The 22178-nt window shown below is 45.7% G+C and overlaps 1 protein-coding gene across 1 annotated transcript in view; it reads left to right on the forward strand.

Annotated features, from left to right (window-relative positions):
- The window catches only part of LOC137542407 (zinc finger protein 718-like), a 56185-nt gene that overhangs the window by 30803 nt on the left and 3204 nt on the right, over positions 1 to 22178 (forward strand). Inside the window, exons 7-10 of the mRNA XM_068264297.1 lie at positions 6113 to 6187; positions 8235 to 8312; positions 8648 to 8701; positions 11557 to 11634. Coding sequence (XP_068120398.1) covers positions 6113 to 6187; positions 8235 to 8312; positions 8648 to 8701; positions 11557 to 11634 — 285 coding nt within the window. The remainder of the gene's footprint in view (positions 1 to 6112; positions 6188 to 8234; positions 8313 to 8647; positions 8702 to 11556; positions 11635 to 22178) is intronic.

The following is a 22178-nucleotide window of genomic DNA, read 5'->3' on the forward strand; positions in this document are numbered from 1 at the left end:
ATGGGGCCTACAGATGATGAGAGGACAATGGATGAATGCTTGGGGCAGAGCGTTGGGGTGACGTCATTGATGAGAAGTGTCTGTATGGGTCCTGCAGATGATGGGAGGACAATGGATGAATGCTTGGGGCAGAGCGTTGGGGTGACGTCATTGATGAGAAGTGTCTGTATGGGGCCTACAGATGATGAGAGGACAATGGATGAATGCTTGGGGCAGAGCGTTGGGGTGACGTCATTGATGAGAAGTGTCTGTATGGGGCCTACAGATGATGAGAGGACAATGGATGAATGCTTGGGGCAGAGCGTTGGGGTGACGTCATTGATGAGAAGTGTCTGTATGGGGCCTACAGATGATGAGAGGACAATGGATGAATGCTTGGGGCAGAGCGTTGGGGTGACGTCAGGGTAAATTCTAACATTTTGGCCTTTTTTGAAGCCCAGGTGCCACTCTAACTGTTTAACTTTATGATTTTGGTTAGAGCAAGGAATGGTAATAAGTTCTGCCTGGCTGGTATCTCCTTTCTGACTGTGCCTGTTTTCTGACCTGTCCTGTTGTTTGTTATGTTTTTTTTATGTTTTATTGATAAACTGCTTCAGCAGAAATTGTACAGTCCCATAAGAACTTCTAAACAGGTACACTGGGATATCCATTTTAAACAGTCAACTCCTTTACCACCTGCAGTACCCCCCAAAAGTAATCCTGTCCGCCGTCCCACTTCACCCCAACATCTATCTACGTTGTAAGAGTAGGCCGGACTGTCTATAAGGGCATAGCCTGCAAATTCCCCAATGTGCCATTTATGTCCTATGACATAGCTACAATTCAAGGGACTCCCCAGCAAATCATTGATTCCCCCCCCCCAATGTTTACACCCCTTCCCCTGCCTCCCCTTGATACCATTCACAGCCTGGGGGCCCATCTCACAAGGGTCATAAAACAAGTGTGGCCATCTTGATCTTTACACTCATTACAAGTGTAGCCACAAACGCACCTGATCTGAAGTATAGACCTCTATATCAGAGGAAGGGAAGGTTAGTAATTGGGGTCCTTCACCGCTCTGGGCCCTCTTGTGATCACAGGGGCTGCTCCCCTCTAGTTACGCCCCTTGTGGTTCTCCACTATGGATGCTCATTCGGATTCTGCGGAAATGCAATTTCCGAAATTCCGATCGGAATTTGCATTTCCGCATCGGAATGCAGAAATCGGTAATGCAAGTCCGCTGGAAATCGCGGAAATTTCCGTCGGAAATCGCGGAAATTCCACCCGACTTTAACATCGATTTTCTCAAAAACTATAAGGTCTTTTTGAAAACTTTTTTTTGCATCTTGTTCACAGTTTAAGTTTAATAAACCCTGCAAATTTGGTGTTTCTAGGACTTAAGGGGGATTTGCTATTAACTGCTAAAGTCGGCGGATTTTTACTGTAATGTAAATGCAGAAAATCTGCATCTACCTATTTTCTGCATTTTACATTACAGTAAAAATCCGCAGACTTTAGCGGTTAATAGCAAAGCCCGCGTAAGTCCTAGAAACGCCAAATTTGCAGTTTATTAAACAGTATCTTCTGAACAAGATGCAAAAGAAAAGTTTTTAAAAAGACCTTATAGGTTTTGGGAAAATCTGTTAAAGTCGGGCGGAATTTCCGTGATTTCCGGCGGAAATTCCGCATTGGAATGCGGAAGTTGGGAGCGGAATCGGTAATTGGCAATGGCGGAATGCGGATTTACCGCGGAATCGGAAATTGGCATTTCCGACCATCCCTATTCTCCGCATCCTCGTCATCTCCTTGTGGTTTTCCCGTGCCTTTCCTACCAAGTGTTGTAGTTTCTCCTCACCATGACCTCTCATATGATTTAGAGAGGGTACTGGGAGTTTTCCCGGGGCCAGTAAGGCGATCACAAGTTGTAGGTAGAGTGACACACTTTACATTAGTTACCAAGGATTTCACATAGGATTTCAGCAGATAATGTGTGTAAAGAGCGTGCTCTCCCGTAGACCAAATATCGCCCTTATGCTGCATACACACTTGAGATAAAAGTCTTTGGAAAAGGCAAGATCACAGACCAATTTTACCACCTTCCGTGTAGTATGAGAGCCATACCTACACAGTCTATTCTATGGAGCTGCACTCCCCATCAGATAAAATTTTTGCAAGATGCTGCACACAAAGATGCCCGTACAGACTCAAAAGATCATTATCTGCAAAAGATCTGTTCCTGCAAAAAATCCATTCCTGCAAAATGCATTCATAGTCTGAGATCTGCAGATCCTCATACACACTTGGTTTAACAGACAATCATCTGCAGATCAGATCGACCAGGATGGATTTTCAGATCTGCAGATGATTGCCAGATATGCAGATGAAGTCTGTTAAACAAGGTGTGTATGAGGATCTGCAGATCTCATAGACTATGAATGCATTTTGCAGGAATGGATCTATTGCAGGAAGAGATCTTTTGCAGATAATGATCTTTTGAGTGTGTACGGGCATCTTTGTGTGCAGCATCTTGCAAAGATTTTATCTGATGGGGAGTACAGCTCCATAGAATAGACTGTGTAGGTATGGCTCTCATACTACATGGAAGGGGGTAAAATTGGTCTGTGATCTTGCATTTTTCAAAGACTTTTATCTCAAGTGTGTATGAAGCATTACTTCTAAAATCCGAGAGCCAGTTTTCTTCATCCATATTATCTATGTTCCTGTTAAGGAGATTTTCCTGCAATTCCAGTGGAGTGCATGTGTAACGTCAACACAGAAAGCGATAAAAAATACCTGAAAGAACTCTTCCAAGTCCTACTGTGATTTCCTTGTGACCCGGTAAGAGATGAGATAAAGAAACTGGCCAAGAACAGACACAGTATAACACTAAAAATAAATAAAAAAGACTGTGTAAAACAAGTTTATAACGAATACATGGCTGTCGATATATGTTAAACTGCAGTTGATTTCCTACGGCTATATCCACTGGTAGCAGACCCCTCCATAATTCTCTCCGGGTACAGTGTATAGCCAGGCTTCGGCTATGCCTGTATGTCTGCTGCAGAACTTGGCTGCCACTGCAACCTTTAGCAAACTTAGAAACAAATGGCAGTCTGCTCCATACAGTTTATAATTATTATTGTAAAGCTATGCACAGGTGCTAGATTACTGTGTCCCAAAAGATCCTTTGTAATTGTTTCACCCGACCGTTTAATGCTGGGCATACACGGTAGGATTATTCCTTATCAATCGAGCCGCTGATGGCTCGATTGATAATTTCCGACGGGTCCGATGACCCGCCGGATCGATTCCCTGCTCGATCCCTGTGGGCGGGCAATAGCGGGGAATCGAGCGGAAGATAAGGAGCGCCCGCAGGGACGAGCGGGGGCACGGCGGGAGTCAATCCGGCGGCTAATCGAGCTGCCGGGTCGACTCGTGTATGCCCAGCATAAGAGCCGTCCCTGTACAGAGGCACTGACTGTCTGTCTGCCAACCAGCTTGCTCTGTTATATGAAAAGGGAATGGGGATGATGAGCAAGAGGCACCCTGCTGTGGGGGCATTACAGTTTAGTTGGCTAAATATAATCCAACACAGTGATTCGCTGAAGTGATGGCCAGTGATGTTGGAGGACACCTATACCGCTATTGCCCATAATTATTCATACCCATGGCAAATTTTGACTTAAAGTTACTTTTATTCAACCAGCAAGTCATTTTTTGACGGGAAATGACATAGGTGTCTCCCAAAAGATAAGACGATGTACAAGAGGCATTGTGGGGGGAAAAAAACAAATTCTCAGCTTTTATTTACATTTGAGCAAAAAGTGTCCAGTTCAAAATTATTCATACCCTTCTCAATAATCAATAGAAAATCATTTATTGGCTATTACAGCAATAAAACGCTTTTTATAATTGCAGACCAGCTTTTTGCATTGTCTCCATTTTTGCCCATTCATCTTTAGCAATGAGCTCCAAATCTTTCAGGTTGGAGGGTCTTCTTGCTATCACTCTAATCTTTAGCTCCCTCCACAGATTCTCAATTGGATTCAAGTCAGGACTCTTGCTGGGCCATTCCAAAACGTTAATGTTGTCTGCTAACCATTTCTTTACCATTTAGTTGTGTGTTTTGGGTCATTGTCATGCTGAAATGTCCACTGGTGCCCAAGGCCAAGTTTCTCTGCAGACTACCTGATGATGTTGTTGAGAATCCTCATGTATTGCTTTGTTTTCATGGTGCTATTTACTATGATTAGGTTTTCTGGTCCAACACCCCCAAAGCATTAGGTTCCCACCACTATGTTTGAATGTTTGACAGTGGGGATAGTGTTCTTTGGGTTGAAGGCTTTTCCTTTTTTACGCCAAATGAAGGAAACCTCATTGTGACCGAACAATTCAATTTTTGTTTCATCTGACCATAACACAGAAGACCAGAAGTCTTCTTCTTTGTCCAGATGAGCATTTAAAAAGGCCAAGTGAGCTTGTGTGCCTCATCTGGAGAGGTGGCGTCCTCCTTGATCTGCATCCATGGTTTTTTTGGAAATATCTCTTCTTATCCCCTCTCTCTCCTCTTTTCTAACTCTAACCCAAGTGAGCCCTACATACATAAACTAAGTAGCCATGTTCCCCAGAATGAATCTGATCTGAGGTCTAAGTGCCGGCAATGCACAGGGGCAGCCATGGCGACGCAGCACAGGGGCAGCCATGGCGACGCAGCACAGGGCAGGCATAGCGGTGCCCATGGTACTGTGGCGCCCATGGCACAAGCCATGCCTTTACCCCTCTAGATACGCCACTGCATTCAAGTCCAAATTGCTCCTGAAGACTTCCGAAACCTCCCGTTGTGAGAGATTTGAACGGAGGGGCCAGTGCTGGAACGCGGTGACCATTTTTTGTAAATGAGGATCCGTTCAGATAATGAAACCACATAATATATATTTTTGAATCCAAGGTTCAATATCAGACTTTATAATATCAAAAATTGCAAAAAAAATAAGTTCTATATAAAAAAACTCACAAGGAGTGTATTTATAAAAATTTTTTATAACCTTTATTTCATGAGCACTGTGACAATGCGTTTCTCGGGATCAGCCACTTCTTTAAGTCAAGTATGTGCCAAAAAAGCACGTGTCCGGGTCAGAAGAGCGGAATCAAACCGCTCATATGTGAACACTCTCATAGGGAATCATTGCACAAGTGCTTTTATGGCGTTTTCTAAAATCGCCAGCGCTTAAAAAAAAGAAAAGCAAATGCTCATAGTGTGAACAAGCCCTAAAAGATCAAACGAAAGAATCCTCAGATATCCCTCTCACACACCCAGCTCCTCTTTCCTAGTCAAAGTTATAATCACAGTGTCCTAAATAAAAGAAATGTTCTGGTGACTGTGGGGTGGATCAGAGCCAATCTGGGACAGTGATTGTTGTAGGAGAGATGTCATAGAGATGCTAATTACTCGTTGATGCAAATTTAAAGGAGTACTGTAGGGGGAAAAAAGAGTTGAACTTACCTTAGGCTTCTAATGGTCCCCCGCAGTCATCATGTGCCCGCGCAGCCACTCACCGATGCTCCGGTCCCCGCCTCCGGTTCACTTCTGGAATTTGCGACTTTAAAGTCTGAAAACCACTGCGCCTGTGTGGCCTTCTCTTCACTCTCGCTGATGTCACCAGGAGTGTATTGCGCAGGCCCAGTACGGTCTGCGCCTGCGCAGTACGTTCCTGGTGACGTCAGCGGGAGTGAGGACATGGCCACACAGGAGCAGTGGTTTTCCTACTTTAAAGTCACAAATTCCAGAAGTGAACCGGAGGCAGTCACCGGAGCATCGGTGAGTGGCTGTGCGGGCAACAGGATGTCTGCGGGGGACCATTAGAAGCCCCGGATAAGTTCAACTTTGTTCAAGTTTGCCCAATCAAAAACTTTAGCTACTTCATTTCATTGGTCCAGTTCCAGGCTACACACGTTTGCATAAATGTAACATACAATTTGCATCAGCTCATTGACCATCTCCATCTAGTTCCTGGATCTATCTAAACGAAGTTCTTAATATTTATAGCCAAATAGTGTATCATCTTCCCGTCTATTAGCCAAGCAGTAACTTGTTGCTCCACCATGAATAACAACTACCAGCTTTTGCTTTCAGGTTTGACCCAAGGATCGGTCCCCATGGGGCGGAAGAGGACCAAAGATTTACCTTACCGTGTGCTGTGTATCCCAGGTGAGGTTCCTGCCTGCTGCAAAAAATGATAAATTACATATCAGTAAGCCTGAGTAAGTATATTTATTTTCGTATTTATATAGTATTCTTATCCCAGGATTTAATCTTACCTGGGGCTTTCTTCAGCCCCTTTTGGGATGTTCAATCCCTTGCTATCTCTCTGGGCTGCTCTAGTCCCCCACTGGACGGCCCAGTACATTGTCTGTGACTCTTCACCACACATGCGCTGCCCAACCACCACATCATCCCATGTGTGACAAAGAGCGACTAAGCCAATGTATGGCCTCGTTCACATCAGGGCCGTTTCTGTGCGCTTTCCACAGCGCACTGCCCTGTGCGTTCAGCAAGGTATTGATTTTTCCATGTAACTAAATGTAGCTGGTTCACATCTATGCGCTGCGCTGAGCAGCGTTACAGAAACGTAGTGTTGCAGGCATTTCTGTGCGTTGAGCTGTAAAGCACACAGCAATGCAAGTGAATGGGTCCGCTTTTTTAGCGCATAGAAGCGCATGCGTTTTTTACCCCTAATTGGAGAAAAAAATACATTTACATACAAAAACAAAGTTTTATTGACAACTGCTGCTGCTACAGTAAGCAAAACGTGCTTTAAAGAAGCGCAACGCACAGAAACGCGGACTAAAGCGCGCACAAGCGCATGCGTTTTTTACCATGCGCTTTAACACGTTTTTCAGCGCAGCAGATGTGAACGAGGCCTATCAGGCCAGGGAGATGGCAAGGGAACGAATGGCCTGAAAGGGGCTAGGCAAAGCCCCAGGTAAGTATAAATCCTGGGACAGTATTCTTCACAGGTACCCTTTTTCAAATACAAGTCAAGGGGTACTTGTGATCATGCCCACAATAGAGATTGCCTTGGAAACACCATCTTTCATAAAGGCGTACATCTTGTAATAATGGTGAGAAACACTGGACTAGAAGACATAATTGTGTACTGTCTAAAGAGTAAATGCATTAGCGACTGCTTATAGAATGGTGCAGAACTATAGCTGAAAAGAGTTCCATTAACCCATTCCAATCCTTTTTATCAATTACCCACATCCAGAGTGTTGGGGTATGTGGGGGAACAAGTTGTGGGCCAGTCCCAGCTGGCACACCTTAGCTTTGCCCCCTTACACAAGCGCCAAATTGTATATTATTACATCTCCCATTAAGTTTTTATCACGGTCCCTCTTTTCCTGTCCCCAGAACTACCAGTGTTAAAAGCCATGGACGATTAATAGACAGGAAGTGAGGAAAATCTCCCCTATGGGGACACTGACAGCTATATAATCCCAAAATAAGCTTAAACCCATTTCCAGACGTTCCAAAACTTAAATAGATTTTTCCTGGAATTGAGCTTTTAAAGTGTTACTGCACTTAAAGAGAAACCGTGACCAAGAATTGAACTTCATCCCAATCAGTAGCTGATTCCCCCTTTTACATGAGAAATCTATTCCTTTTCACAAACGGATCATCAGGGGGCGCTGTATGGCTAATATTGTGGTGAAACCCCTCCAACAAGTTACTCTGAGGACCATGGTACTCCTGGCAGTTTCCTGTCTGTGAACCTTGTTGCATTGTAGGAAATAGCTGTTTACAGCTGTTTCCCAACTGCCAAAAATGCAAGCAGCAGCTAAATCACCTGCCAGCAGTAAAAATGTCACCATGTGATAAATGTCATAATGTAAATCAGGGATTTAAAAGATTTTAAAATGGGCAAACACTGACTAAATCATTTATACATAATTATTGTAAAAATGAAGCACTTTTTTTTATTACATTATTTTCACTGGAGTTCCTCTTTAAACTTACCATAAGTGTGTGTTGAAAATAACTTTAAAATAAGGTTTTGATATACTTGTATCACTGATTTTACTTCTGTTCTAAAGTACAATCTTGTCACTGCCGCAGTTTACAGAAATGAGTTATCAGCAGCCCATACTCACATGCACAGTGTCTGCATATGATATCAGTATGTAAACATATGATCAGTATGTAAATACACTATTGCTTTCAATATCTGCCTGATAAAGTTTCCACATTGTTGTAGAAAACATCCATGAAGGGGATGGCCATGAGGACAGTGATGGGGATAATGCTGGGCTCCGCAGCAGGGAACTGTTCTCAGGTAAGAGCAGGTCACAGCCATGGAAGAGAGCCATGCAGAAGTATCAGGAGATGTGGACGTGTGTGATGTGGATGGAGATTTTACATTTTTCAGCTGGCTGCAAGCAGATTAGCTGAATTCTTGTGGTTTCTGTATTTACACAGTGCAGACATCGCTTTTGCTGATTGGACAATGCACATAATGCAAATCTGTTACTGTGGTTCCATTGTCACTGTCTTGTGTGTTGTGTGTGCAGAGAATGTATATCAAGTGTTTACTTGTATCTGTGATAAGATCCTATCATTCCTAATAATAAATGTTGGGCTGTAGTGTGATGTGCTGTGTTTTGTCTGTAGATAATGATGATGCAGCAGATGAGGAGGAGCGTTGGAACCGACTTCTGGATCTAGGTATGTCCTTTATATCCAATAACCCGTCCTCAACTGCAGTTTTCTGTGCATGGGTAAGCTTGGTTTTGGTAAGCTAGACCATACATACACAGGGCCTTGTACAGAAAATGCTCACCCTCAGGACCCAACCCCCACACACAGGGGTAGTTCTGCACCGACTCTGCCGGAGGTGTGAATGAGACCCTTGTCCCTTTAAAAGGAGGGGTCAGTGGTATTGTTTTGGCACCAAAGTCCCTTGCTTGGGGCTCAGCTTTTCTGTGTAATTCCAGCCTGCAGTAGAGATAAGGGATTAAAATAGCTTGGGGACACCATTTTTCTTTCCACAAATGTAAAAAAAAATGGTAACAGATGTACTGTAATGTTATTTACACTGCACTCGGAAATGTAATCCCAGCCTCCATGGAGATAAATGGGTTAAATCCTGTGGGGTTTCTTTTATGGGTGTGGGAGACGCTTTTTCTTTTAATTTTCTATTGCTTTCTAACATTTTTATAGAAGTTTTCGTTGAGGCTGTTTTTAATTGTTTGCTTTGAGATGGGGATGCGATGCCCCCGCCGCAATGCAAAAAATGACTAACATATGACCCTGTGGCAGAGTGCGCCAACAGTCATATACATAGCGCCACACCTTCCCGGCACGCCCCTCACCCAGTGACATATTTCCTGCTGGACAGGAAGTACACCACTGGGATTCCTGGGGATCACTGTCGTATTCCTGTCATATATATGCGCCACAACCAACCTTTTTAAAATGTATACGTTGCCCATTGACTTGCATTACTTCCGCTGCTGCCGAAGTCACCAAGTCAGCCACTAACGCACTGTTGACTTTGCAGCGGCTTGGTGGCGATTTAGAAACTTGCAAAGTGGTAAGTGTGCCAGGCCCCATTGCCTTGCATTGCCCTGCAGGAAAACAGGGTAGCACAATGCACACCTGCAATGCAAGTGTAAAAGGGGCCTGAACATAACAAGCAATCTATTGCTTTCAATACCGTTCACCGCTATGTGGAAAACACCATATACATTAGCAGGGCCGGATTTGTACTCTTTACCGCCCTAGGCCACTGTCACCAGCCGCCCCCCTTCGGTATGGGTAGCGAGATCACCCCTCCCCCCTTCCCTTCAGTATAGGTAGCCATATGACTCCTCCCCCTTTCCTTCCAGTATAGGTAGCCAGATGACCCCTCCCCCTTTCCTCTAGTATACATAGCCATATGACTCCTCCCCCTTTCCCTCCAGTATAGGTAGTCAGATGACTTCCTTAATCCCCCACTCTTTCCCCCTTCAGTATCGGTAGCCAGCTCGCCTTCACACCGCAGCAGCCATTTGTGCCACTCATTTCTCCACTTGTCTCCAGTGCAGAAGCTTCCTCTTCCTTTCCGTCTCCAATGCTTCCCAAGTCCATAGCCACTGGCCACAATGCAAATGTGCACAGAGAGCAAGGTGACTGCTGCACAGGTGGCTAGCAGCAAAATATCTTAGGTGCCCGCCTGATCTCCCTGCATTGCAGCATTTGCAAGCTTGCAAATGCTGCACCAGTTTAGCCTTCTGCTTTGGTGCCCTTCATCCTGTGGTGCCCTAGGCCATGGCCTAGGTGGCCTTGGCCTAAATCCGGCCCTGTACATTAGCCCTTACGTTTTGAATATTGAGCAGCATTGCTCATGTGTAACAGGACTCCTAGAAAAGCGTGTGAATAGTTCAACCAGCTGATAGATTTTAAAGCTCTAAAACGCGTAATTTATAGTGCATTTTCCGCTGTGAGAAATGTAAATTTCATATGTATGTATTTTAAATGTTACTTTTTTTTTTTTGAGATAGTGGTCCTTTAATAAATGATGGAGCCTTAATTGTAGTGCTGTAAACTTTCTGGGCCATGGCTCACTGGTGGGCCGCAGGCTGCTCTGACCTGGGCCGTGTCATCTCTAATCACAGTGCAGAGAGAAGTGTCACTGAAGTTTGCCAGAAGCTATAGAGAAGAGCTGTCTGCAGCCATTGTTACTGCTGCCACCTAGTGTCTGTTATTTGTAATGTAGCATGCTTTGTCTGTATGGACACTAGGTGGCAGCAGTGAGGATGACTGGGACACTGGTCTCTTGCCAGCCACAGAGTTCAGTCTGCATGGAGGTGAGCAGCTGGTGCTGGAACCTAGTGTGGGAAGAAGAATGGAAGGGTAAACGTGAGTGTGGGGAGGAGGGAAGTGTGAATTGAGTGTGGGGAGGAGGAAAGGGGCGGAGGAAAGGGTGAAGTGAGTGTGGGGAGGAGGGTAAAGGGGCTGTTGGGTGGAGGGAAGGGTAAAGTGAGAGGAGGCAGATGAGAATAGGAAATGACTATGGCAGTAAATAAGGAAGCCCAGGCAGTAGCTCCCTTCACACCACCTGTCACATCAGATGTACCTTGTGCTGGTGGCTTATACAGCAGCCCCAGTGCAGTGCGAAGACATCTTTCCCAAAGTGCGGATGGTGATGAAGATAGTGGTTAGGTAGGGCTGGTGTACCCTGCCTTAGAACAAGCCCTTGACCCCCCACCTCGCGTGCAATAACACCCCAATCCCCCGCATATGCTTTTATCTGCCGGGTCCAAAATAGATTGGGGACCACTGCTGTAAAGGATCTCACTCCCAGTGTTTAGTATTGTTTCAGTGTCATTCTCCACGCATAAGAACTGTGTGACTGCAGATCCATAACATTCATATTCCTCCTACTGCCTTCTATGGACTCGGGATCTCATCTGGGATTCTGTATATGAAGAAATATTGTAAATTCGCATTGTGCCGGTTTTGTCCTAAGCCTGAGAACAATATACTTTCACTTCCTTGAAAATAGAAGCCCTTCTCATTCTCTACTGATTGTGTTCCAGACATCGCCAACGAGGAGACCGTGCGCGACAGCCAAGACGTCTGCCTCCCAATTAAAAGAGAAGACGATTTCACAGCTGGTAAACTTATTATGGAAAACCTTCAAGCGAAATTACAATTTCAAGCGTTGTTAGTTTATTGCAGGCTTGCAGGGCTTCCAGACTAAACATACAGTACCTTGATGAAGGTATCGCCTGTTGCAGAGGCTCCAATTGGTGGTGACCTCATGCCCTAGGTGTTTAGGACCACCTGCATCTCTGCTATATATGGTGGTCCTGGCTCTCATTTACTATCATAATGGTGGTAGTGAGGAAAAGCCAGGATTGCCAGAAACCACAGAGGGTCTGTTACTGATAGAGTGCAGCTGTAAATTAGCAACCTCATTTTTCCCCTTCCCCCCACCTAACGATAAATAGGATACCCCTAATTCATAGATGATAACCAGGGGTGTAACTACAGGGGAGCAGCCCATGGGATCACAGGAAGGCCACGAGCTGTAAGGCGGCCCCAACTACTGCTTCGCTCCCTCTGATAAAGCGATCGATCCTTCAGATCAGGTGTGTTTGTGGCTACACTTGTTATGGGTGTGAAGATTATGATGCCCACACTTGTTTTATGACACTTGCAAGATGGGCCTCCAGGCTGTGAGGGTCACCACGGTTAGGCAAGGGAAAGAGTTTGAACATTAGGGGGCCACATCATATTTTTGCTGGGGGGCCCCTTAAGTTGTAGTTACGCCCCTGGTGATAACACAATATTTCGGTGATGAAGTTTTGCTGGGTGGGGGCATGATGGTAGATCCACCATATCATCACAGTGTCCCAGCCCTCTAAAGTCCTTTCGATCATGGAGGTGTGTGTGTGTGGGCGGGGGGAGGTTGCGGGACTGGTGCAGATGTTTCTGAGATTTGGGCCTATATGCAATTAACTTTTTCTCCTGAGTTTTCTCCTAGGAGATAATTTTTCATCTTGTATGTAGCCTCCCTGGCGGTAAGCCCGACCTGAGCTCGGAGAGATGAGCTGCGAGCGGTAAGCCCGAGCTCAGGTCGGGATGGGGAATTCCCTGCCTTTTAGCAGTCCCGCGCGTGATCGCTGTTGCTTAGCGGGACTCCAGCATCTCTACCGGCTCTCCCCGGCCTTTCTTAATGTATCGCTGGCCGCCGGGATCCCCATAGCTCCACTCTTTTTCTGGGGACCTGGCGGCCAATCAGAGAGGCGGCGTGACGTCACGGGGCGGGGGTGGGACAAAAAAACAAGTGGCCCTGAAGAGTCGTACAGGGCAGAAGAACAAAATAGATCTGCATGTGTTTTTACATATAGTGTGTGTGTGTGTGTGTGTGTGTGTGTGTGTGTGTGTGTGTGTGTGTGTGTACAGTGGCTTGCAAAAGTATTCGGCCCCCTTGAAGTTTTCCACAGTTTGTCACATTACTGCCACAAACATGAATCAATTTTATTGGAATTCCATGTGAAAGACTAATACAAAGTGGTGTACATGTGAGAAGTGGAACAAGCATCATACATGATTCCAAACATTTTTTACAAATCAATAAGTGCAAAGTGGGGTGTGCGTAATTATTCAGCCCCCTGAGTCAATACTTTGTAGAACCACCTTTTGCTGCAATTACAGCTGCCAGTCTTTTAGGGTATGTCTCTACCAGCTTTGCACATCTAGAGACTGAAATCCTTGCCCATTCTTCTTTGCAAAACAGCTCCAGCTCAGTCAGATTAGATGGACAGCGTTTGTGAACAGCTGTTTTCAGATCTTGTCACAGATTCTCGATTGTATTTAGATCTGGACGTTGACTGGGCCATTCTAACACATGGATATGTTTTGTTTTAAACCATTCCATTGTTGCCCTGGCTTTATGTTTAGGGTGGTTGTCCTGCTGGAAGGTGAACCTCTACCCCAGTCTCAAGTCTTTTGCAGACTCCAAGAGGTTTTCTTCCAAGATTGCCCTGTATTTGGCTCCATACATCTTCCCATCAACTCTGACCAGCTTCCCTGTCCATTCTGAAGAGAAGCACCCCCAGAGCATGATGCTGCCACCACCATATTTGACAGTGGGCATGGTGTGTTCAGAGTGATGTGCAGTGTTAGTTTACCATCACACATAGCGTTTTGCATTTTGGCCAAAACGTTCCATTTTGGTCTCATCTGACCAGAGCACCTTCTTACACATGTTTGCTGTGTCCCCCACATGGCTTGTGGCAAACTGCAAACGGGATTTCTTATGCTTTTCTGTTCACAATGGATTTCTTCTTGCCACTCTTCCATAAATGCCAACTTTGTACAGTGCACGACTAATAGTTGTCCTATGGACATATTCCCCCACCTGAGCTGTAGATCTCTGCAGCTCGTCCAGAGTCACGATGGGCCTTTTGACTGCATTTCTGATCAGCGCTCTTCTTGTTCGCCCTGTAAGTTTAGGTGGACGGCCTTGTCTTGATAGGTTTGCAGTTGTACCATACTCCTTTCATTTCTGAATGATCGCTTGAACAGTGCTCCGTGGGATGTTCAAGGCTTTGGAAATCTTTTGTAGCCTAAGCCTGCTTTAAATTTTTTAATAACTTTATCCCTGACCTGTCTGGTGTGTTCTTTGGACTTCATGGTGTTGTTGCACTTCATGGTGTTGTTGCTCCCAATATTCTCTTAACCCTTTCTGGACCAGCACCCTCTGCCTCCTTAAGGACCAGAGGGTGCTGGTCCAGCAAACCGCCGTTTCCCGACGAATCGCCGCAAGTTACCGTCGCTCCCGCCGGACACGCCGCTCTGTCCCTGCCGCAGGCTGCTCTCTGCCGTCGCTATGACGGCAGAGCGCTGTGCGCCGGTCAGGAGCCGCTTTCATTGGCTCCTGACCCTGTCACTCCATGTAAGCCAATGAGAACGGCTTATATGAATGACAGGGCCAGGAGCCAATGAATAAGGCTCCTGCCCGGCTCACAGTGCTCTGCCGTCAAAGAGGCGGCAGGGCATCACATTGCGGCGGGAGCAGAGCGGACCGAGCGACGCGGACGGGCTGGGGCGCGCGGTCAATGGGACGTAGAGTTTACGTCCGGTCAGGACCGCAGCGCCCCCTGCCCGACGTAGATTCGTCCTCGCTCGATCCGAAAGTAGTTAAACAACCTCTGAGGCCCTCACAGAGCAGCTGTATTTGTACTGACATTAGATTACACACAGGTGCACTCTATTTAGTCATTAGCACTCATCAGGCAATGTCTATAGGCAACTGACTGCACTCAAATCAAAGGGGGCTGAGTAATTACGCACACCCCACTTTGCAGTTATTGATTTTTAAAAAATGTTTGGAATCGTATGATTTTCGATCCACTTCTCACGTGTACACCACTTTGTATTGGTCTTTCACATGGAATTCCAATAAAATTGATTCATGTTTGTGGCAGTAATGTGACAAAATGTGGAAAATTTCAAGGGGGCCCGAATACTTTTGCCAGCCACTGTATATACCGTCTATCCCCCAAAAATATAACATCCCCCGAAAATAAGACTTCTTATATTTCGAGGAAGCTTGAAATATAAGACATCCTCCGAATATAAGGCCTAGTTGGGCCGTGCAATGTGTCCACCTCCCCTTCGCTCCCTCCCTCTGCAGAGTCGCTAAGAGTTATCGCTGCTACATCGGAAGCCGGTGAGTATCCTCTGCTGTAATGCTCTGCTCACCACTCTGCAGAGGGAGGGAAGGGCTTTACTGGGCTGGGGTTGCCATTCTGTAGCCGAGGGGACCTGGTCCAGGGCAGCACATCAGGAAGGGAAGGGCTTTACTGGGCTGGGGCTGCCACTGGGGAACAAAAAGTAAGCCCTGCCCGAAAATAAATCTCTCTTTCTCTCTGTGTGTATATATATATATATATATTAGCGTGTCTAATTCCTCCTCATTTCTATATGATCACAAAATTTGATCTCTCCTGTGTCACCTGACTGCCAAGGCAGAGATGGCAGATAAGCTAATTTGAAAGCACAGGATGACAGTATATCCAATTACAGTTACCGATATTTGTCTGGATTTTGACTGTTTCACAATTAAGTTTATTCATAAATTAAATTAACCACTTAAGGACTGCAGTCATAAAACCCCTTAAGGACCAGAGCCTTTTTTTCCATTCGGACCACTGCAGCTTTCACGGTTTATTGCTCAGTCATACAACCTACCACCTAAATGAATTCTACCTCCTTTTCTTGTCACTAATACAGCTTTCTTTCGGTGCTATTTGATTGCTGCTGCGAGTTTTAGTTTTTATTATATTCATCAAAAAAGACATGAATTTTGTCAAAAAAATGACTTTTTTAACTTTCTGTGCTGACAGTTTTCAAATAAAGTAAAATTTCCTATACATTTGAGCGCGAAAGTTATTCTGCTACATGTCTTTGATAAAAAAAAACCCATTCAGTGTATATTTATTGGATTGGGTAAAAGTTATAGCGTTTACAAACTATGGTGCAAAAAGTGAATTTTCCCATTTTCAAGCATCTCTGACTTTTCTGCGCACCTGTCAGGTTTCATGAGGGGCTAAAATTCCAGGATAGTACAAATACCCCCCAAATGACCCCATTTTGGAAAGAAGACATCCCAAAGTATTCAGTGAGAGGCATGGTGAGTTCATAGAAGATTTTATTTTTTGTCACAAGTTAGCGGAAAATGACACTTTGTAACAAAAAAAAAAAAAAAAAAAAGTTTCCATTTCTTCTAACTTGCGACAAAAAAAAATGAAATCTGCCACGGACTCACTATGCTCCTCTCTGAATACCTTGAAGTGTCTACTTTCCAAAATGGGGTCATTTGTGGGGTGTGTTCACTGTCCTGGCATTTTGGGGGGTGCCTAATTGTAAGCACCCCTGTAAAGCCTAAAGATGCTCATTGGACTTTGGGCCCCTTAGCGCAGTTAGGCTGCAAAAAAGTGCCACACATGTGGTATTGCCGTACTCAGGAGAAGTAGTATAATGTGTTTTGGGGTGTATTTTTACACATACCCATGCTGGGTGGGAGAAATATCTCCGTAAATGACAATTGTTTTCTTTTTTTAACACACAATTGTCAATTTATAGAGATATTTCTCCCACTCAGCATGGGTATGTGGAAAAATACACCCCAAAACACATTATACTACTTCTCCTGAGTACGGCGATACCACATGTGTGGCACTTTTTTGCACCCTAACTGCGCTAAGGGGCCTAAAGTCCAATGAGTACCTTTAGGATTTCACAGGTCATTTTGAGAAATTTCGTTTCAAGACTGCTCCTCACGGTTTAGGGCCCCTAAAATGCCAGGACAGTATAGGAATCCCACAAATTACCCCATTTTAGAAGGAAGACACCCCAAGGTATTCCATTAGGAGGATGGTGAGTTCATAGAAGATTTTTTTTTTTTGTCACAAGTTAGCGGAAATTGATTTTAATTGTTTTTTTTCACAAAGTGTCATTTTCTGCTAACTTGTGACAAAAATAAAATCTTCTATGAACTCACCATACTCCTAACGGAATACCTTGGGGTGTCTTCTTTCTAAAATGGGGTCATTTGTGGGGTTCCTATACTGCCCTGGCATTTTAGGGGCCCTAAACCGTGAGGAGTAGTCTTGAAACCAAATGTCGCAAAATGACCTGTGAAATCCTAAAGGTACTCATTGGACTTTGGGCCCCTTAGCGCACTTAGGGTGCAAGAAAGTGCCACACATGTGGTACCGCCGTACTCAGGAGAAGTAGTATAATGTGTTTTGGGGTGTATTTTTACACATACAGATGCTAGGTGGGAGAAATATCTCTGTAAATGACAATTATTTGATTTTTTTTACACACAATTGTCCATTTACAGAGAGATTTCTCCCACCCAGCATGGGTATGTATAAAAATACACCTCAAAACACATTATACTACTTCTTCTGAGTACGGCGATACCACATGTGTGACACTTTTTTGCAACCTAGGTGCGCTAAGGGGCCTAACGTCCTATTCACAGGTCATTTTGAGGCATTTGGATTCTAGACTACTCCTCACGGTTTAGGGCCCCTAAAATGCCAGGGCAGTATAGGAACCCCACAAGTGACCCCATTTTAGAATGAAGACACCCCAAGGTATTCCGTTAGGGGTATGGTGAGTTCATAGAAGATTTTTTTTTTGTCACAAGTTAGCGGAAAATGACACTTTGTGAAAAAAAACAATAAAAATCCAATTTCCGCTAACTTGTGACAAAAAATAAAATCTTCTATGAACTCATCATACTCCTAACGGAATACCTTGGGGTGTCTTCTTTCTAGAATGGGGTCATTTGTGGGGTTCCAATACTGCCCTGGCATTTTAGGGGCCCTAAACCGTAAGTAGTCGTCTTGAACCCAAATGTCTCAAAATGACCTGTGAAATCCTAAAGGTACTCATTGGACTTTGGGCCCCTTAGCACAGTTAGGCTGCAAAAAAGTGTCACACATGTGGTATCGCCGTACTCAGAAGAAGTAGTATAATGTGTTTTGTGGTGTATTTTTACATATAACCATGCTGGGTGGGAGAAATATCTCTGTAAATGACACATTTTTGATTTTTTTTTACACACAATTGTCCATTTACAGAGAGATTTCTCCCACCCAGCATGGGTATGTGTAAAAATACACCACAAAACACATTATACTACTTCTCCTGAGTATGGCGATACTACATGTGTGACACTTTTTTGCAGCCTAGGTGCGCTAAGGGGCCCAACGTCCTATTCACAGGTCATTTTGAGGCATTTGTTTTCTAGACTACTCCCCACGGTTTAGGGCCCCTAAAATGCCAGGGCAGTATAGGAACCCCACAAGTGACCCCATTTTAGAAAGACGACACCCCAAGGTATTCCGTTAGGGGTATGGTGAGTTCATAGAAGATTTTATTTTTTGTCACAAGTTAGTGAAAAATGACACTTTGTGAAAAAAAACAATAAAAATCCAATTTCCGCTAACTTGTGACAAAAAATAAAATCTTCTATGAACTCATCATACACCTAACAGAATACCTTGGGGTGTCTTCTTTCTAAAATGGGGTCACTTGTGGGGTTCCTATACTGCCCTGGCATTTTACGGGCCCAAAACTGTGAGTAGTCTGGAAACCAAATTTCTCAAAATGACTGTTCAGGGGTATAAGCATCTGCAAATTTTGATGACAGGTGGTCTATGAGAGGGCAAATTTTGTGGAAACGGTCATAAGCAGGGTGGCCTCTTAGATGACAGGATGTATTGGGCCTGATCTGATGGATAGGAGTGCTAGGGGGGTGACAGGAGGTGATTGATGGGTGTCTCAGGGGGCGGTTAGAGGGGAAAATAGATGCAATCAATGCACTGGGGAGGTGATCGGAAGGGGGTCTGAGGGGGATCTGAGGGTTTGGCCGAGTGATCAGGAGCCCACACGGGGCAAATTAGGGCCTGATCTGATGGGTAGGTGTGCTAGGGGGTGACAGGAGGTGATTTATGGGTGTCTCAAGGTGTGATTAGAGGGGGGAAATAGATGCAAGCAATGCACTAGCGAGGTGATCAGGGCTGGGGTCTGAGGGCGTTCTGAGGTGTGGGCGGGTGATTGGGTGCCCGCAAGGGGCAGATTAGGGTCTAATCTGATGGGTAACAGTGACAGGTGGTGATAGGGGGTGATTGATGGGTAATTAGTGGGTGTTTAGAGGAGAGAAGAGATGTAAACACTGCACTTGGGAGGTGATCTGATGTCGGATCTGCGGGCGATCTATTGGTGTGGGTGGGTGATCAGATTGCCCGCAAGGGGCAGGTTAGGGGCTGATTGATGGGTGGCAGTGACAGGGGGTGATTGATGGGTGGCAGTGACAGGGGGTGATTGATGGGTGATTGACAGGTGATCAGTGGGTTATTACAGGGAATAACAGATGTAAATATTGCACTGGCGAATTGATAAGGGGGGGGTCTGAGGGCAATCTGAGCGTGTGGGCGGGTGATTGGGTGCCCGCAAGGGGCAGATTAGGGTCTAATCTGATGGGTAACAGTGACAGGTGGTGATAGGGGGTGATTGATGGGTAATTAGTGGGTGTTTAGAGGAGAGAATAGATGTAAACGATGGATTTGGGAGGTGATCTGATGTCGGATCTGCGGGCGATCTATTGGTGTGGGTGGGTGATCAGATTGCCCGCAAGGGGCAGGTTAGGGGCTGATTGATGGGTGGCAGTGACAGGGGGTGATTGATGGGTGGCAGTGACAGGGGGTGATTGACAGGTGATCAGTGGGTTATTACAGGGAAGAACGGATGTAAATAATGCACTGGCGAATCGATAAGGGGGGGGGGGGGTTGAGGGCAATCTGAGTGTGTGGGCGGGCGATTGGGTGCCCGCAAGGGTCTAATCTGATGGGTAACAGTGACAGGTGGTGATAGGGGGTGATTGATGGGTAATTAGTGGGTGTTTAGAGGAGAGAATAGATGTAAACGATGGATTTGGGAGGTGATCTGATGTCGGATCTGCGGGCGATCTATTGGTGTGGGTGGGTGATCAGATTGCCCGCAAGGGGCAGGTTAGGGGCTGATTGATGGGTGGCAGTGACAGGGGGTGATTGATGGGTGGCAGTGACAGGGGGTGATTGACAGGTGATCAGTGGGTTATTACAGGGAAGAACGGATGTAAATAATGCACTGGCGAATCGATAAGGGGGGGGGTTGAGGGCAATCTGAGTGTGTGGGCGGGCGATTGGGTGCCCGCAAGGGTCTAATCTGATGGGTAACAGTGACAGGTGGTGATAGGGGGTGATTGATGGGTGATTGATGGGTAATTAGTGGGTGTTTAGAGGAGAGAATAGATGTAAACGATGGATTTGGGAGGTGATCTGATGTCGGATCTGCGGGCGATCTATTGGTGTGGGTGGGTGATCAGATTGCCCGCAAGGGGCAGGTTAGGGGCTGATTGATGGGTGGCAGTGACAGGGGGTGATTGACGGGTGATTGACAGGTGATTGACAGGTGATTGACAGTTGATCAGGGGGGATAGATGCATACAGTACGCAGGGGGGGGAGGGTCTGGGGGGGTCTGGGGAGAATCTGAGGGGTGGGGGGGTGATCAGGAGGGAGCAGGGGGCAGTTTAGGGACTAAAAAAAAAAATAGCGTTGACAGATAGTGACAGGGAGTGATTGATGGGTGATTAGGGGGGTGATTGTGTGCAAATGGTGGTCTGGGGGGTGGGCAGGGGGGGGTCTGAGGGGTACTGTGGGCGATCAGGGGGCAGGGGGGGGCAGATCAGTGTGTTTGGGTGCAGACTAGGGTGGCTGCAGCCTGCCCTGGTGGTCCCTCGGACACTGGGACCACCAGGGCAGGAGGCAGCCTGTATAATACACTTTGTATACATTACAAAGTGTATTATACACTTTGTAGCGGCGATCGCGGGGTTAACAACCCGCCGGCGCTTCCGATTGGCCGGCGGGTTGACGTCGCGGGTGGGCGGAGCCTATTGCCGGTGGATGCGCGCGCATCCCAGCGCGCGATCCCCGGCCAGAGAGTGCCCCAGGACCTGACGCCAATCTGCGTTACGTGGTCCTGGGGCTGCCACTTTGCCGCCGCCAATATGAAGTAGGCGGTCGGCAAGTGGTTAAATCAACAAATTTGTGTTCCATTCTTTTATTTATATGCTGAATGTCTACCAGGCTTTTATTCAGACATATTTTGGTGAGTTATGTCTGAAAAATTGAAGGCCTAAAATTCTTGAAATAAATGTACCGCTTTTGACTCCTAATTCCAGACAGAAATGCACCGCCAGGGAGGTCAAAATAATTTTTCGGCATTTTGCAATTGAAAAAGTACCTGAAAGTAATTGAAAAACTACTACCAAAATAATTTTGAGTACTTTCTTGCTTGCTGGGGATTTAAAATGCATTTATATATGTTGTGAAAATATCATCTAGAAGAAAACTCCGGTGAAAAGGGAATTGCATATGGCCCTGAGTGTGAAATGAGAACACCAGCACAGTGCAATCCTGGAACTGTAGTTGGGTCAATCCAGGATCTCCATTTAAAAGATGGAACACCGAGGTCTAGGTACTCCTGAAGGTGAGTATGTAGGCAGATACTAAGAGGTGGAGGAGGATGCATTTCTAGGTTATATAGGAAAATAAGAGGGATTCGATTTTTGTGTTTTTTATAAAAAAAAACATCCTGGAACTGAGATTTATGTAAAACACTTTGATATTATTTATGCATAAAAAGTTTGTAAAACACATTCAATTTTTAGCAAAATAAAAAGAGAAATTGCCAGGTGCTCTTTTCTTCTGTGACCTCCATGTTCACGCCTTTCCCATAGCTCTCAACTGTCCCTGTTTTGGAGGCAGAGGCGTATCTAGAGGAGTGCAGGCATGGCTTCTGCCACAGGCGCTATAGCACCATGGGCGCCATGCCTGCTCCTGTGCTGCACCGCCATGCCTGCTCCTGTGCTGCGCCACCATGCCTGCCCTTGTACTGTGTCACCACCCCTACCCCTGTGCAGCACCCCCATGACTGCCCATGTGCCTCCCTGTCATTCAGACCTCAGATCAGATTAATTCTGCTGTATGAGGGAATATGGATACTTAAAGAGACCCTGTAACAAAAAAAGTTCCCCTGGGGGGGTACTCACCTCGGGAGGGGGAAGCCTCAGGGTCCCAATGACGC

Source organism: Hyperolius riggenbachi, chromosome 12 (genome assembly GCF_040937935.1).
Source record: "Hyperolius riggenbachi isolate aHypRig1 chromosome 12, aHypRig1.pri, whole genome shotgun sequence".
Lineage (NCBI taxonomy): Eukaryota > Metazoa > Chordata > Amphibia > Anura > Hyperoliidae > Hyperolius > Hyperolius riggenbachi.